At 45.4% G+C, this 14,241-nt stretch overlaps 1 protein-coding gene across 2 annotated transcripts in view; it reads right to left on the minus strand.

The window, feature by feature from the left end:
- Positions 1-14,241, minus strand: part of ERBIN (erbb2 interacting protein) — a 3,184,408-nt gene that overhangs the window by 1,621,839 nt on the left and 1,548,328 nt on the right. For both annotated transcript variants that reach the window (XM_044063352.1, XM_044063353.1), the window contains exon 8: positions 8,468-8,524. In XM_044063352.1, coding sequence (XP_043919287.1) covers positions 8,468-8,524 — 57 coding nt within the window. The remainder of the gene's footprint in view (positions 1-8,467; positions 8,525-14,241) is intronic.

A 14,241-nucleotide genomic window follows, 5' to 3' on the forward strand; every position in this document is an offset into this window, starting at 1 on the left:
CTGGATCCAATGTATGACTCCTGACTATCGTCGGAAGAGGAGGAGCCAAGCCTTCAATTTTAAGGTATGTAGGGACTGGTGGAATAGTCCCGACTGATGAACCAGTAGGTCCTGTATCTGATCCAGAAACCATGGACCTTTCAGGGCATGTTTCCGAAGATAGGGAAACCACACTTGACGAGGCCAGTAAGGAGAAATCAAGATCATTTTGCTCCCCAAGAGAGATGCCTTTTGAATCACCCTGGGGAGGAGTGGAACTGGAGGGAAGGCATAAAGCAAGCCGGTGGGCCAAGGATGGACTAATGCGTCCATGGGTCTCTTCCCCGGAGCCGGGATGAGGGAGAAGAATTCTTTGCACTTCGCATTCAGAGGAGTCGCGAAGAGGTCGCAACACGGAACTCCCCATTCGCTGAAAATCTGACTTGCCACTGTCATATTCAGAGACCATTCGTGAGGAGAGATGATGGTTCTGCTCAATCTGTCGGCTATGACATTGGACTTGCCCGGTATGTGAGTAGCCACTAGGAAGCGTTTGGTCGTGACTGCCCATTCCCAAACTCTCATGGCTTCTCTGCAAAGAGGATAGGATCTGGTCCCTCCCTGTTTGTTCAGGTACCAGACAACTGACATGTTGTCTGAGTGAACAGATTACGCCCTGAGGGAGATAATCGTGAAGGGCTTGAAGGGACAGGAGTACTGCCCTCATTTCTAGGATGTTGATATGAAGAAGAGTCTCTTCCAGGTGCCATTTGCCTTGGACTGACCTGCCCAGGGAATGCCCCCACCCCATCTGGGAGGCGTCCGTGGTCAAAGTGGCCGGAGGAGGAAGAACAAAGGGTCGTCCCTGATCCATATTGGAGGGCACTAGCCACCAGCGAAGGTCCCGTTTGCAAGATTCCGTGATCCATATGAGGTGACTGAGAGGGAGTTCCTGAAAGGACCACTGAGCTGAAAGAAGCCACTGGAGGATTCTCATGTGCAACCTTGCCAAGGGGACTAGAAGAACCGTGGCAGACATGGATCCCAATAGCTGCAGGACCATTCTGGCTGGGGCTTTGGACCTGGGAAGTAAGGCTCGAACTTGATTTTGTATGGTTTGAATTCTGTCCGAAGGTAGATAGACCCGCATTTGGTTTGAGTCTATTTCTACCCCATGAATCTTATTCGTTGAGATGGCCGCAAAACAGACTTTGGCCAATTGAAGGTGATTCCAAGGGAATTGCCCAGTAAGATAGTGGCTTGTAGGCTCCCAAGTAGATGCTTGGAGGTGGCAGTTAGGAGCCAGTCGTCTAGATACGGAAACACCTGGAATCCTAGACTTCTCAGATGAGCAGTCACTACTGCCAAGCACTTGGTGAACACCCTGGGGGCTGTGGTGAGACCAAAGGGCAGCGCACGGAACTGAAAATGACTGCCTCCTAGGCTGAAGCGCAGATGTCTCCTGGACGCTTGATGTACCATGATATGATAATAAGCATCCTTGAGATCTATGGAGCACATCCAAACACCTTTCTCCAGCAATGGGAGAATGGTTTGAAGAGTGACCATTGAACTTGGACTTTCTGACTGAACGGTTTAGGATGCTGAGGTCCAAAATGGGCCTCAAGTCCCGGTCTTTGGCACCAAAAAGAATCTTGAGTAAGTCCCTAATCCGATCTGGTCTACGGGACCGTTGGATGACTCCTTTTGCAGCAGCTTTGAAACTTCTGAGGCTGCGGTATCCCGTTGACTGGGTGGCGGGTCCGGGATTTTTGGACTGAGGGATGGGGTGAGAGAAGGGATGGAGTAACCTCCGGCGATAATCCGAAGCACCCATTGGTCCTGAGTGATCCCTTCCCAGGCCTTCAGGTGCTTGACGACCCTGACTGGCTCCGCAGCACAGCCGGGCAATCCCTCAGGGACTATGAAAGGCTGAAGAGCCACGAAAGGACTCGCGGTCTCCAGTATTGCGAGGGCCTCTGCCGCCTCTGGGACGGCGTCTTCAATTTCCCCTCCTCTGCCTCTGGAAGGGGAACCTTCCTGCTGAGAGGGTAAGGCTTCTGAGATCTACGGAACCACATTTTCCCTCCTCTTTTAGCCTTGGGATAAGGCCGAAGGGAGTGGAAAATCGTGCCCCGGCAGTCAGAGTCTTACCCTCCTGTTCACAGCGGGTTAGTGTGTCTTTACCTTGGGTCCAAACAGGAGGACCCATCAAAGGCGTCAGCAAAGAAGACTTAAAGGCCTCGAAATGACACAGGCGGAGCCAGGCTTGTCTCCGTGAGAGCAATGTCTGTACCCGCTGCTCTACTCGCCCCTTGACCCGCATACGAAATGAGCCTCATGGACGAGTTCGAAATGGACGACATTGTAGCCAGCTGAGAGTCAACCGTCTGGGCCAGCTCCTCAGGCAGGTTACCCAAGAGGGTATCGGATAGCTCCTTAATCAGATCCCTCTGAAATCTGGTAAAGTGCGTCAGGTAGTTCAAAGACCTCAGTGTAAAGGCCGCTCAACTAAGGGTGCGCTTTCTGTACCGATCCATGCTCCTAGACTCCTTATTAGGAGGATGGACAGACGTAGAAGCCTCTGCTACATCTTGCTGGGTAGCAGATGCCACCAGCAAAGCATCTACAGCCACACCTTTAGTAAGGATCTCTCTATCAGGGGGCGCCGAGAGAAATTTGTTCGGACGAGCAGGCACGGTTCCACAGAGTCTGGGTGTTCCCACCCTCCGACAGATCAAATCCAGGAGCTCGTCCCGGGCGGAGACACCCAGGAGGCGGAGGGCTGAGCCCGAGGCCTTCAGGAACACCGACTCATCAGCAGAGGGAGGTTTGGACTGCCAGCCCGCTGTGTTAGGGCTTCCAGGATGTCTGCAAAGGAGACATCATCCGAGAGGGACCCCTCTGCATCATCGAGATCGGTGTCGATGTCAAAGACTCATCAGGGGAGTCAACGTGCTTCCTCTTGCGACCTTTTCCTGGGGGTTCTTCGAAGAGGCTTCAGAAGGACCTCCAGGAGGGGGTAACCTGAGGCCCGGGGCTCCGCTGTCTAAAGACAGGGGACTACACCCAGTCTCCGTATGCAGGAGGTAGCTGGGGAAACCGTGGAGGTAGCCAAGGAGGATTTGGCTAAAGCTCCTCATAGCCCTGAAGGCGGGACCACCAGAATCCTGGGAGGGTCCCACCTCCGGCCACGACAGTGGACGGTACTCCCGCCGACGCACCAAGAGGGAGACTTGGGACCGAGCATCAATCAAGCCTCCCCAGGGCCGAAGGAAGAAGTCCGTGTACTGAACTCCGACCCAAGAGCCGGAGTTGGAGCAAGGGTCGGGCCCGACCCTAACACCTCCACAGGTTCCACCAGCACCGGCTCCAATGGTGCCGAAGCTGTTGGAGGAGGAACCACAGTAAGGGAGTGGACCATCAGCTCCGAAGCCAAATGGGCTGGAGCCAAAACAAGCTTTTGGAACACCAGAGACTGGAAGAGTCGAAGGAGCACCCTGTCGATGTCCGAATCAGACATCTTGGATGACCTAGAGGATACCGATCGGGCCCGAACCGATTTCTCCATTGGCTCCGAAGGGCTCGGGGACCGGCTCCGAAAGGACTCAACAACTATCGGCTCCGAGGAAGGTTTCAAGGAAATTTCCCTCGGTGCCGATAAGGACTTCGGCTCCGAGGGGGAAGAGTCTGAGCCAGTAACCCTGATCGGCTCCAATATCAGTGGAGCCGATGAGGGTGACCCGCCTCTCGATCCCCCAGACCTCGGCTCCAAAACCAGAGGGGTCGAGGCTGGAGGCATCAAGGCAGACCGTTCCGACCTCGGCTCCGAAGTCCGTGGAGCCGATGGAGAAGTCTGCTTGGATTTTTTAGCAGTCGGTTCCGACTGACTGGTCGGAGCCGATGCTTTTTTCTTTTAGAAGGAGACGGAGAGGAAGATAAAGCCTCCTCGAAGGAAGGCTTGATTAATCCCTTGAGGATTAATTTGTTTTTCCTCTCCTGGAGGACTCTTGAAGAGAACGCGTGGCACACACTACACGACTCTTGTAAATGCTTAGCACCTAAGCAATAGACGGCGTGGTCGTCCGTTATGGACATTTTAAAACCACACCTTGTGCATTTCTTAAACCCGGAGGGTTTGTGTTCTTTCGACATAACTGCTTTAACCACAGAACTTTCTTAAGTGAAGAAACACTAAATTTAGCCAAAGACAATGTTGAATACAACAACTTCAACAAATTCAAAAAATATATACATATATTTTTTTTTTTTTTTTTTTTTTTTTTTTTTTACACTAAACAGATACACAGACAAAAAGATAAAGAGAGTCAAGACCCTCTAACTTAAACGGGTGCTTGACCCAAGAAAGATATACAACCAGCAAAGCAACAGGGGAAGGCCCTCTAACTAAAACGGAAACCTTCCTGACTAAAAAATCAAATTTTTAACGGAAAATCACCAAACACACTAATATGACAACAATAGCTGTTAAAACAGCTTTTGGGTTCAAAGAAAGGAAATTTGTGACAGGAAAAGCCTAAATAAATAGTACTTAGCCCAGCCAATGTTGAGACCACGTCTAAGCTTGATAGCGGCAAACGAGATCTGGGGGATTAGTGGTGGTGCATCCTGGGATAAAGATAGCTCAGCCAATTAGAGGCCTCGCTCTATAGCATAAGCGTGCCGAGTCGGAGCTGAGGGATCGGCTCCGAACCCATCAGTTCAGAATGTAGGCGAGATAGGATCACATAACATATTCCTTTAACTCTATTAGTTATCATCCAGAGTTTCTCATCTGGTTGATAAAAATAAGTTTAACCTGTATATAAAACTAAACAAACCTTTCCACTGCTTGCAACTTACTATCCATAATTGAACTTCCAATTGATCAGTTTTTGATTTATCTTTTTAGTCTCTTCCCACATATGGATGCCTGAGGAATGGAGAAAAAGTGTTTTGGTACCGATTTTTAAGAATAAGGGTGATGTGCAGAGCTGTAGTAACTACAAAGGGATTAAACTGATCAGTCACAGCATGAAGTTAAGGGAAAGAGTAGTGGAAGCTAGGTTAAGAAGGGATGTGATGATTAGTGAACAGCAGTATGGTTTCATGCCAGGAAAGAGCACTACAGATGCGATGTTTGCTCTGAGAGTATTGATGGTGAAGTACAGAGAATGTCAGAAGGAGTTGCATTGTGTTTTTGTAGACTTGGAGAAAGCATATGAGAGGGTGCCTAGAGAGGAGTTGTGGTATTGTATGAGGAAGTCAGGAGTGTCAGAGAAGTATGTAAGAGTGGTAAAGGATATGTATGAGGGTAGTGTGACAGCGGTGAGGTCTGCAGTGGGAGTGACGGATGCGTTTAAGGTGGATGTGGGGTTGCATCAAGGATCAGCTCTGAGCCCTTTCTTATTTGCAATGGTGGTTGACAGACGAGATCAGACAGGAGTCCCATGGACTATGATGTTTGCAGATGACATTGTGATCTGTAGTGAGAGTAGGGAACAGGTGGAGGAGACCCTGGAGAGATGGAGATATGCTCTAGAGAGAAGAGGAATGAAGGTCAGCAGGACTAAGACAGAATATATGTGTGTGAATGAGAGGGAGGATAGAGGAATGGTGAGGATGCAAGGAGTAGAGGTGGCGAAGGTGGATGAATTTAAATACTTGGGGTCAATAGTTCAGAGTAACGGTGAGTGTGGAAGAGAGGTGAAGAAGAGAGTACATGCAGGATGGAGTGGGTGGAGAAGAGTGTCAGGAGTGACTTGTGACAGATGAGTACCTGTAAGAGTGAAAGGAAAGGTCTACAAGAGGGTAGTGAGACCAGCTATGTTATATGGGTTGGAGACAGTGGTATTGACAAAAAGGCAAGAGTTTGAGCTGGATGTGGCAGAGTTAAAGATGTTAAGATTTGCACTGGGTGTGACGAGGGTGGACAGGATTAGGAATAAGTATATTAGAGGGTCAGCCCAGGTTGGAAGGTTTGGAGACAAAGCCAGAGAGGCAAGATTACGTTGGTTTGGACATGTGCTGAGAAGGGATGCGGAGCATATTGGGAAAAAGATGCTAAGGATGAAGCTGCCAGGTAACAGGAAAAAGGGAAGGCCTAAAATAAGGTTTATAGATGTGGTGAGAGAGGACATGCAGGTGGTTGGTGTGACAGAGCAAGATGCAGAGGACAGGAAGAAATGGAAACAGGTGATCCGCTGTGGCGAGCCCTTACGGGAACAGCCGAAAGAAGATGACGAGTCTCTTCCCACATATCCTTAGCTGCCATAGCAAAATCATTTCTAATCCAAATACCTAAATACCTCATCTTACTGTGTCCCCATAAATATATTCTGAACCAATTCATATGTTTACTGCTACATACCTTGTTTTACCTTTATTAATTATATACCCCAAAAAGAAGTTGTTTCAAAATGTTCCACAACAATGAAATGTTCTTCTCTGAATTTATTAGGCACAAAATAATATAATCTGCAAATAAAGCTAACTTTTCTTGATTATCATACCAGTTATATCCTTGAATTTGAGTGTCCCTTATTTTTGTCAATGATTCTAAATATAAAGCACAAAGTGGAAAGAGGACACCTCCTAGGCTTCACTCCTCTGTTCCAACAGCTTGTAGGAAAGGAACCCACCTGACTTGATTCTTGCTTCCCACCCTTTCTACACTCCCCTAATTAACCCTATTACTCTACCTGGGAATGTAAATACTTCCACTGCCCTACTTATAAAATCCCAGCAAACTCTAATGAATGCTTCTCAGTATCAAGATCAACCAGCAACAGCAGTATTGTCTTACTTCTACTTCACTCTGAATTATCATTGTTTTGTTATTAACGTCAAATGTTTGCCTCCCCTCCAAAAGCCACACTGATTCATACCTAGCAATTTTGGCAACACCTTTGCCATTCTTTTTGGTAGTACAGGCAAAACACTTTATGATCATGGTTTAAAATTTAAATAGGTCTATACAAAACTTGGTCTGAAGGGTTTGAATAATCCCCCATTTCTCGCAAAGTATTCTGTACTTAATTTTTAAAATCTGCCCCAGGCAAAATGCTGGATTAGATTAATCAGATGCCAGAATCAAAATTGCTTGGAGAAATACTAACAACTTTAAATATGCAGGTCTGAATGTGGGGGAGACTTTAATCTGTTGATTAAAGTGAAATTAGAAATTGCAAAAGTTGGTTTGCTCAACAACAAAAAAGCTAAAATTATATCATCTTGCCCCATTAACTCTTTGCAGATAGATGAGGAAGAAGTGGAAGCACTGCTGGAGAGGGCGACTTAAACACGGAACAGAAAGTAAGCTGGAGAAAACTGACATTCCAAGCCACCACCCCCCAAAAAAAAAAGATTTAGGCAGATTCCTGCTTTACCTTTAAGTTCTAGAAATATTGGTAGAATTGGTGCAGACCATGTGGAAGGATTCAATCATAAAAGTAGCAAGTATTTTCAGACTCCCAGAAAGGTTTCCAGTAGGAGTTGATGTGCATTAGGATTCACCTCAGAGCCCACTCCTTCTCACTATGGCGATGGATTACCTCAAACAGGTCAGAAGGGATAGATCAACAAAGCTGCTGTATAGAGATGATGCAACTCCTGAAGCAAATTCTGAACAGGAACTTCAGCAAATGACAAGGGACTGAAATATAAAACGAAGGGCATTTGGGATGAAACCAAGTACAGATAAGTGAATGGTCATGGTAGCAAATGGGGGAATCCAAATAATATTGAAACTGAAAAAGAAGGGAAAACAGTATAATATGTTAACAGCTTCAATTATCTGGGATGGTAAATCTTAATGAGGAAGTCAATGCTAGAGTCAAAGGTGTTGCAGCCAACTGGCACAAAGTATCAAGGGTAATGCATTACCGAAGAATGCCAGACAAATTGAGAAGTAAAAATGTATAAAACAGTGGTATGAGCAGTGGTGCTTCTGTACAGCACAGAAACCTGGGCACTGAATGCACAGCAGCTAAGGGAGCTTGAACTGATGGAGATTAAGTGCTTACGACAGGTAGTAGGGATGCACACTATGAGACAGGCAAGGAAATGAGAGCTGAGTGGAAGCCAAATTAGTTCCAAATACACAAAAGGACGTCAAATACAACAGATCATGGCGCAGGGAAGCCAAAGACAATTTTGTAAATCAGACTGGGGAGAGACAGGAAGAAGGTAAGAGGAGATTAGTATGTTCAGAGAATTGATGGATGGGGTACATCACATAAGAGCTGTGACAGTTGGGTATGACTTTTGAAGAAGGTCCAAGAGTGGCTCAACCTGAGAAAGGGAGTTGATGATGAAACTTGCATTAGAACATAAACATTCTGCATTATTGAAATGGTAGCATTTCTCAGTAATTGCATTGTCTTACCCACAGACTGATTATAAAGGTGATAAACACTCAAAATACAAATAAATAAATAAAAATAAATAAAACACACATCCCAAACAACAAATTTTTTTAATTACTTACTTTGGCAACATTTTTAATTGGTTTTCTCTCAGTTCCAGTATCTGCAGTTTTGTTAATCTGCAAGAAAACAACAAGTTAGTAACACTGTACAAAAACACCTCATGGAACTATGCTGTATGTGACATTAATAAAGATGATTAAGAAAGTAAAGTTGTGTAAGAACTTACCATAACAGTAGATGTTCCACCGATCATTGTTGCAGTATTCCAAACAGCTGGGTTATCATGGTTAACATCTGGCCAGGGTACCAAATCTTAACCTTCACTATCACGTCAGACATATCCCCTCAGCTCGCAAGGGGAGGGGTATACAGGCAGACGTATGAGCGCAGATCCCCAGACAATCTCCAAGGCCCCATGTCTCTCTTAGACAGAGGCAGACAATAATGCCTAAATTAACATAACCTCTACATAACCTCTAGAAACTTCTTAACATGCCTCCTCATAATAAATACCCACAAATACATGGGGACATAACTGGGTTGGACTGCATGGCTAGGCTTATAAAGGCCCTGGTGGTCATAAGACTATTATATACCTATGAAACAAAGCCAAAAGCCTAAAGACCCCTGAGAAGTGACTGCTCAGCTAGAAGGACCCAAGCAGGTAGTGAAAGAAGCCTCCTTGGTCCTAAGGCCCTGCAGATATGGCAAAAACAGAAAAGAGGAGCTATATACAACAGAGGGGCAGGCAGGTGGGAAGGAATACTTCCATCGGTGATCAGTAGGACATCTACTGTTGTGGTAAGTTCTTACAAAGTTCTTACACAACTGTAATATGTCCTGAGATCACTGTGACAGTATTCCAAACAGATGGGCAATTAACAGAGCTAAAGACAATGGAATGGAGGATGGCTAATGGGGAGAGGAACTATCCAAGATGCCAGACAGGAATAACCTAGTGAAAGCAGCTCGACTTTGAAAAGTCATTAATTCTGTAATGTTTAGTGAAGGTGTGTACAGAGGGACCAGCTGGCTGCTTCCAGGACAATACTGGTATCAAATGTCACTGCCCTGGTGGAGTGAGTTCGAGGGCAGGATGGTAAGGATCTGTCACAGTGAGACTAAAAGGAGATGGACTTAGAGATCATGCTTCCAATGCTTTGTTTAGATACTGGCTGACGCACTTTGGTCTGACTTACGAATGGATTTGGTCATGTCCAAATAAAACCTCAGTTGTCTGTGCAAATCTAAAGAGTGCAAAAATCTTTCCCTCTATTCTGTGGGTTAGGAAAGAAAGTAGGTAGGTTTGCAGCCTGGTTGATGGACATGTCATTCATTACTTTTTGCATAAAGGAAGGGTTAACCCTCAGGGTTACCATATTATTGTGAAAAAAAGAAAGTATGGAGTGGCTATGTGTGTCTGTAGCTTAAATCTCTCCTAGCAGAAGTGAGAGATGGTAGCAAAACAGTTTTCCAGGTGCAGAATTTGAGATTAGCTGAAATGGCTGGTTCAAAAGAAAGAGTTATCTTTTCTAGTACAAAGTTGAAGTCCCAAGGAGGAGCACTGGCTTCCTTGGAAGTCTTAGCTGTAGTACCCTTTTAGGAACTGTTTGAACTTGGGCCTGGACATAACAGGTGGCTTGAGAGGAAGACAGAGAGAGATGACTGTCAGATGGGCTGTGATGGAGGAGTATGCCAGATTAAATTAGTTCACAGAAACACTTGAAGATGGAAGGCAACTCTAATTTTGTAGGGACCTGCTTACTGCTCTGACATCAGGAAGAAAACCTCTTCCATTTGGGTATGTAGAATTTTTGAGTAGTGGGTCTCCTTGCCTCCTGGAAAGCATGAAATACATCCTCTGAGAACTGGTGCCTGAAAGGAATCAGAATCCTATCATCCACAGCTTAGGTTTAGGGATGACAGGTTCAGATGAAGCAATGATCCCTTCTGCTGCCTTATGACATATCCCTTGTTTGATAGCTTGTAGTAACTGCCCCTGGCTAGATGGAAGAGAAGAAGGAACCAATGTTGTCTTGGCCTAAAGTGTGTCACCAGTAAGAGTTTTGGTCTTCCTTTTTGGACCTTTAGTAATACCCCTGGAATTAGATATAATGAAGGGAAGGCATAAAGAAACATGCCTGTCCATTGGAGAGAGGATGCCTCTGTTAATCAAACTGAGGGACAAGGGGTACTGGTGCAAAACAGAGCGAGTGCTAGTTGCTCTCAAAGACAAATAAGCCCATCTGAGGTGTCCTCACCCACGTAGGATGTCTAGTAAGACTTGCCTGTTTAGGATTCATTCATGAGGGTCCTTAATGGACCTGCTTAATGAGTCTGCCAAAACATAGTCCTTTGATGTGATTTATACAGCAATTAGGCACATGCTCTTCTGGGTTGGCTAGGTCCCAAGCATTCTGTACTAATCTACACAATTTGTATGACCTGGTACCTCTTTGCTTTTGTATCACATGACCATAGTGTTGTCTGTGAATACTCGAAGTGGGCCTGGTTTCCAGATGTGAGAGAAAAAGTACAGTTTTGTACCTACCATAAATGTAGATGTTCGAGTGTATTCACTGTTGCAGTCATTACACTTGGGTTATCCTGCTGGCAGGCATCCCGCAGTCGGCCAAAGTTCCAAAGTCTTGGTCCGGCGTCTGTTGCTGTCGCTTCTTCCCTGACGTCAGTGCACCAGGGGTATATAAGATGCAATCTATGCCATTTTTTTCTGTTTTTCTTGCCCCAGATGTCAGGTGCCCCCAAATAGACAGGCAATACATATTGCTAAACAAAACATACAGTGAATACCAAACAATACCCTTATTTACAAGCAAATACACCACATAGGTTGCATACAAGTTGTATAGGATAGAAAGGCACAGATAAGTCCCAGCAAAGTAAGTGGGGATGGAGGGTGGGTAACCTGGACTGCAACAGTGAATACACTCAAACATCTACATTTATGGTAGGTACAAAACTGTACTATGTTCATCGTGTTTCACTGTTGCACTCATTACACTTGGGTTGAACCCAAAGCTGAGGTTGGGTGGCTGGGTCTATAAAGGATTTGGAGTGGCTATGAGGCCCTGCAGCACTGCAGTGGCAAAGCCTGCTCTGGATTTAGAGTATAGAGGCAAGTGGTAATGCTTGGTAAAGGTGTGCACTGAACTCCAAGTTGCAGCTTCCAAAATATCCTTGGTTGGTACTCCTCTAAGAAAGGCTGCTGAGGTGGCTGTTGCCCTGGTAGAATGTAGCCTAATGTTGCTAGGCACTGTTTTTCCATGTTGTGTGTAGCAGAAACAGATACAGTGTCCTATCCACTTTGAAATAGTCTGCTTTGAAATAGGCTTTCCCTGTGATCCTGGAGCATATGCTACAAACAGTTGCTCAGTTTTCCTGAAAGCTTTTGTTTTGTCCAAGTAGAAACGCAACTGCCTGTGAACGTCCAATGAATGCAGCAGTCTCTCCCCTTTATTCTGGGGATTTGGATAAAATGTTGGCAAGTGAATAGTTTGGTTAAGAGCCACACTGGATACCACCTTTTGCATAAATGTAGGGTTTGTTCTTAAGGAAACCCTGTCTTGATGAAAAATGATGAAAGGTTCCACTGCCATTAATGCCTGTAGCTCTGAGACTCTTCGTGCTGAAGTTATTGCTAGCAGCAGAGCAGTTTTCCATGACAAAAATTTTAATTCTGCTGAAGTGGCTGGCTCAAAAGGAGGTAAAGTTAGTTTTTCCAAGACAAGGTTGAGGTCCCAGGTTGGTGTTGGTGCTCTCCGGGGCAGTCTTATGTTTTTATCCCCTCTCAGGTACTGTCTTAGTAATGGATAAGAGAAAATAGGAGGTTCCGTGTTATAATGAGCTGAAATGGCAGAGGCGTGGATCTTAATTGATGAAAAGGATAGGCCTTAGTCCAGCATCTCAGTTAAGTATTGTAATATCTGAGGAATATTTGGAACAAGAGGGTCAAAGCCTTGAGCCTGGTTCCAGGCGAAGAATCTCTTCCGCTTATCTGAGTAGGTTTTCCTGGTGCTAGGCCTCCTGGGCCTCTAAAATGACACCCATAACAGCTTTAGAGAGAGGGGTTGGCTGCTTGGCTAGGATATCTGCCATGCCGCCAGATTTAAGGTTTTAAGCTGACTGTGCAAGATCTGATTGTTTTGTTGAGTCAGAAGGTGAGGAATTTGAGGTAAAATCCATGCTGGGCCTTAAGCCAAGTTCTTTAAGACTGGGTACCAGTGCTGGCGTGGCCAGTCTGGGGCAATCAGGATCATTTTTGGCCTCTCTTGTCTGGCTTTTAGGAGTACCTTTGAAAGGAGAGAGGCAGAGGTGGAGAAGGCATAAACTTTTAGGGTTTTCCAGCTGAATGAGAGAGCATCCACTTTCCATGCTTGTGTGTGGTAAATCCTTGTGCAGAATTTCTGTAGTTGGCAGTTCAGAGGGGAGGCAAAAAGATCTATGTCTGGGCACTCCCATTTTTGTGTTATCATGCTGAATACTTGCGGATTTAATTTCCACTTGTGAGGATCCATGATGTTTCTGCTTAAGTCGTCTGCCACAGTATTTTTCTTTCCTGGCAGGAATTGTGCTTGCAGATGAATTTGATAAGTCAGTGCTGTATTCCACAAAGTCATGGCTTGTCTGCAGAAGGGTAGGAGTGTGTGCCCCCTTGCTTGTTTATGTACCACATAACTGTGGTATTGTCCGTCTTTAGTAAAAGTTGTCCTGGATGCAGAAGGTCCTTGAAAGCTGTCAGGGCATTTTGTACAGCTAGCATCTCTTTTTGATTGATGTGAAGATGCATTTGGTACTCGGCCCACTTGCCCTGAATACATTTTCCTTCCATATGTGCTCCCCAGGCGTAATCCGATGCATCTGTTGTTAGTGTCTGCCTGGCTGTGGGTAAAGTGAAAGGCTGTCCCTTGTTGTGGTGACATGCCTGTGCCCACCATCAAAACTCCTGTTGTAGGCAGGGAATAAGTGGCATTGTTGCTTCCAAACTGTGACAGTGGTGAGCCCAGACACTTTTTAGATACCATTGTAACTTCCTCATATGCAGTCTGGCATATGGTATTAGTAGTATGCAGGACGCCATGAACCCAAAGGCCTGCAAAATTTTTCTTGCAGGAAGTTGGGTTTTTGTTGCCATCAATTGAAAGTACTAAGTCAGTTGTCTTTGCTTCTCTAGCGTGAGATAAGCTATCTGGGCAGTTGTATTTAAGCTTGCACCCAGGAATATTATCTCTTGTGAGGGCACTAGTTTTGACTACTTTTCGTTTATAGTGTATCCTAGGTCCATAACTAATCTTTTTACAAACGCCAGATGATTTAGTAGAATGTCCTTGCTCTCTGCTTGAATAAGGCAGTCATCCAAGTAGGGATATATTTTAATTCCTTTTTGTCTGCAAAATACAATTACTGGTGCCAGGCATTTTGTAAAGACCCTGGGTGCAGTAGATAAGCCAAAGGGCAGTGCAGAGAATTGGTAATGCATTGTGCCAGCTATGAATCTGAGGTATCTTCTGCAGTTTTGTCTGATTGGGACATGCAGGTATGCCTCTTTGAGGTCCAAAGTAACAAGCCAAGCCTTCTTGCTCAGCATGGGAAGACATTGCTGTAGAGTCAACATTTTGAATTTCGGAACATCCATGTAAGTATTTAGAATAGAATGGTCCAGTATGGGTCTCCAAGCTTTGTCCTTTCTGGGGACCAAGAAAAGTCTTGAGTAAAATCCTTGTCCTTGTTCCTGTTGTGGCACTTTTTGAATAGCTCTCATGTCCATGAGGGCTGTAATTTGTTTTTGTGCCTCTGCCCATTGATTTTGTGGCAG

This window comes from Protopterus annectens, chromosome 2.part1, assembly GCF_019279795.1.
Source record: "Protopterus annectens isolate FY-2018-M chromosome 2.part1, PAN1.0, whole genome shotgun sequence".
Taxonomy (NCBI): Eukaryota; Metazoa; Chordata; order Ceratodontiformes; family Protopteridae; genus Protopterus; species Protopterus annectens.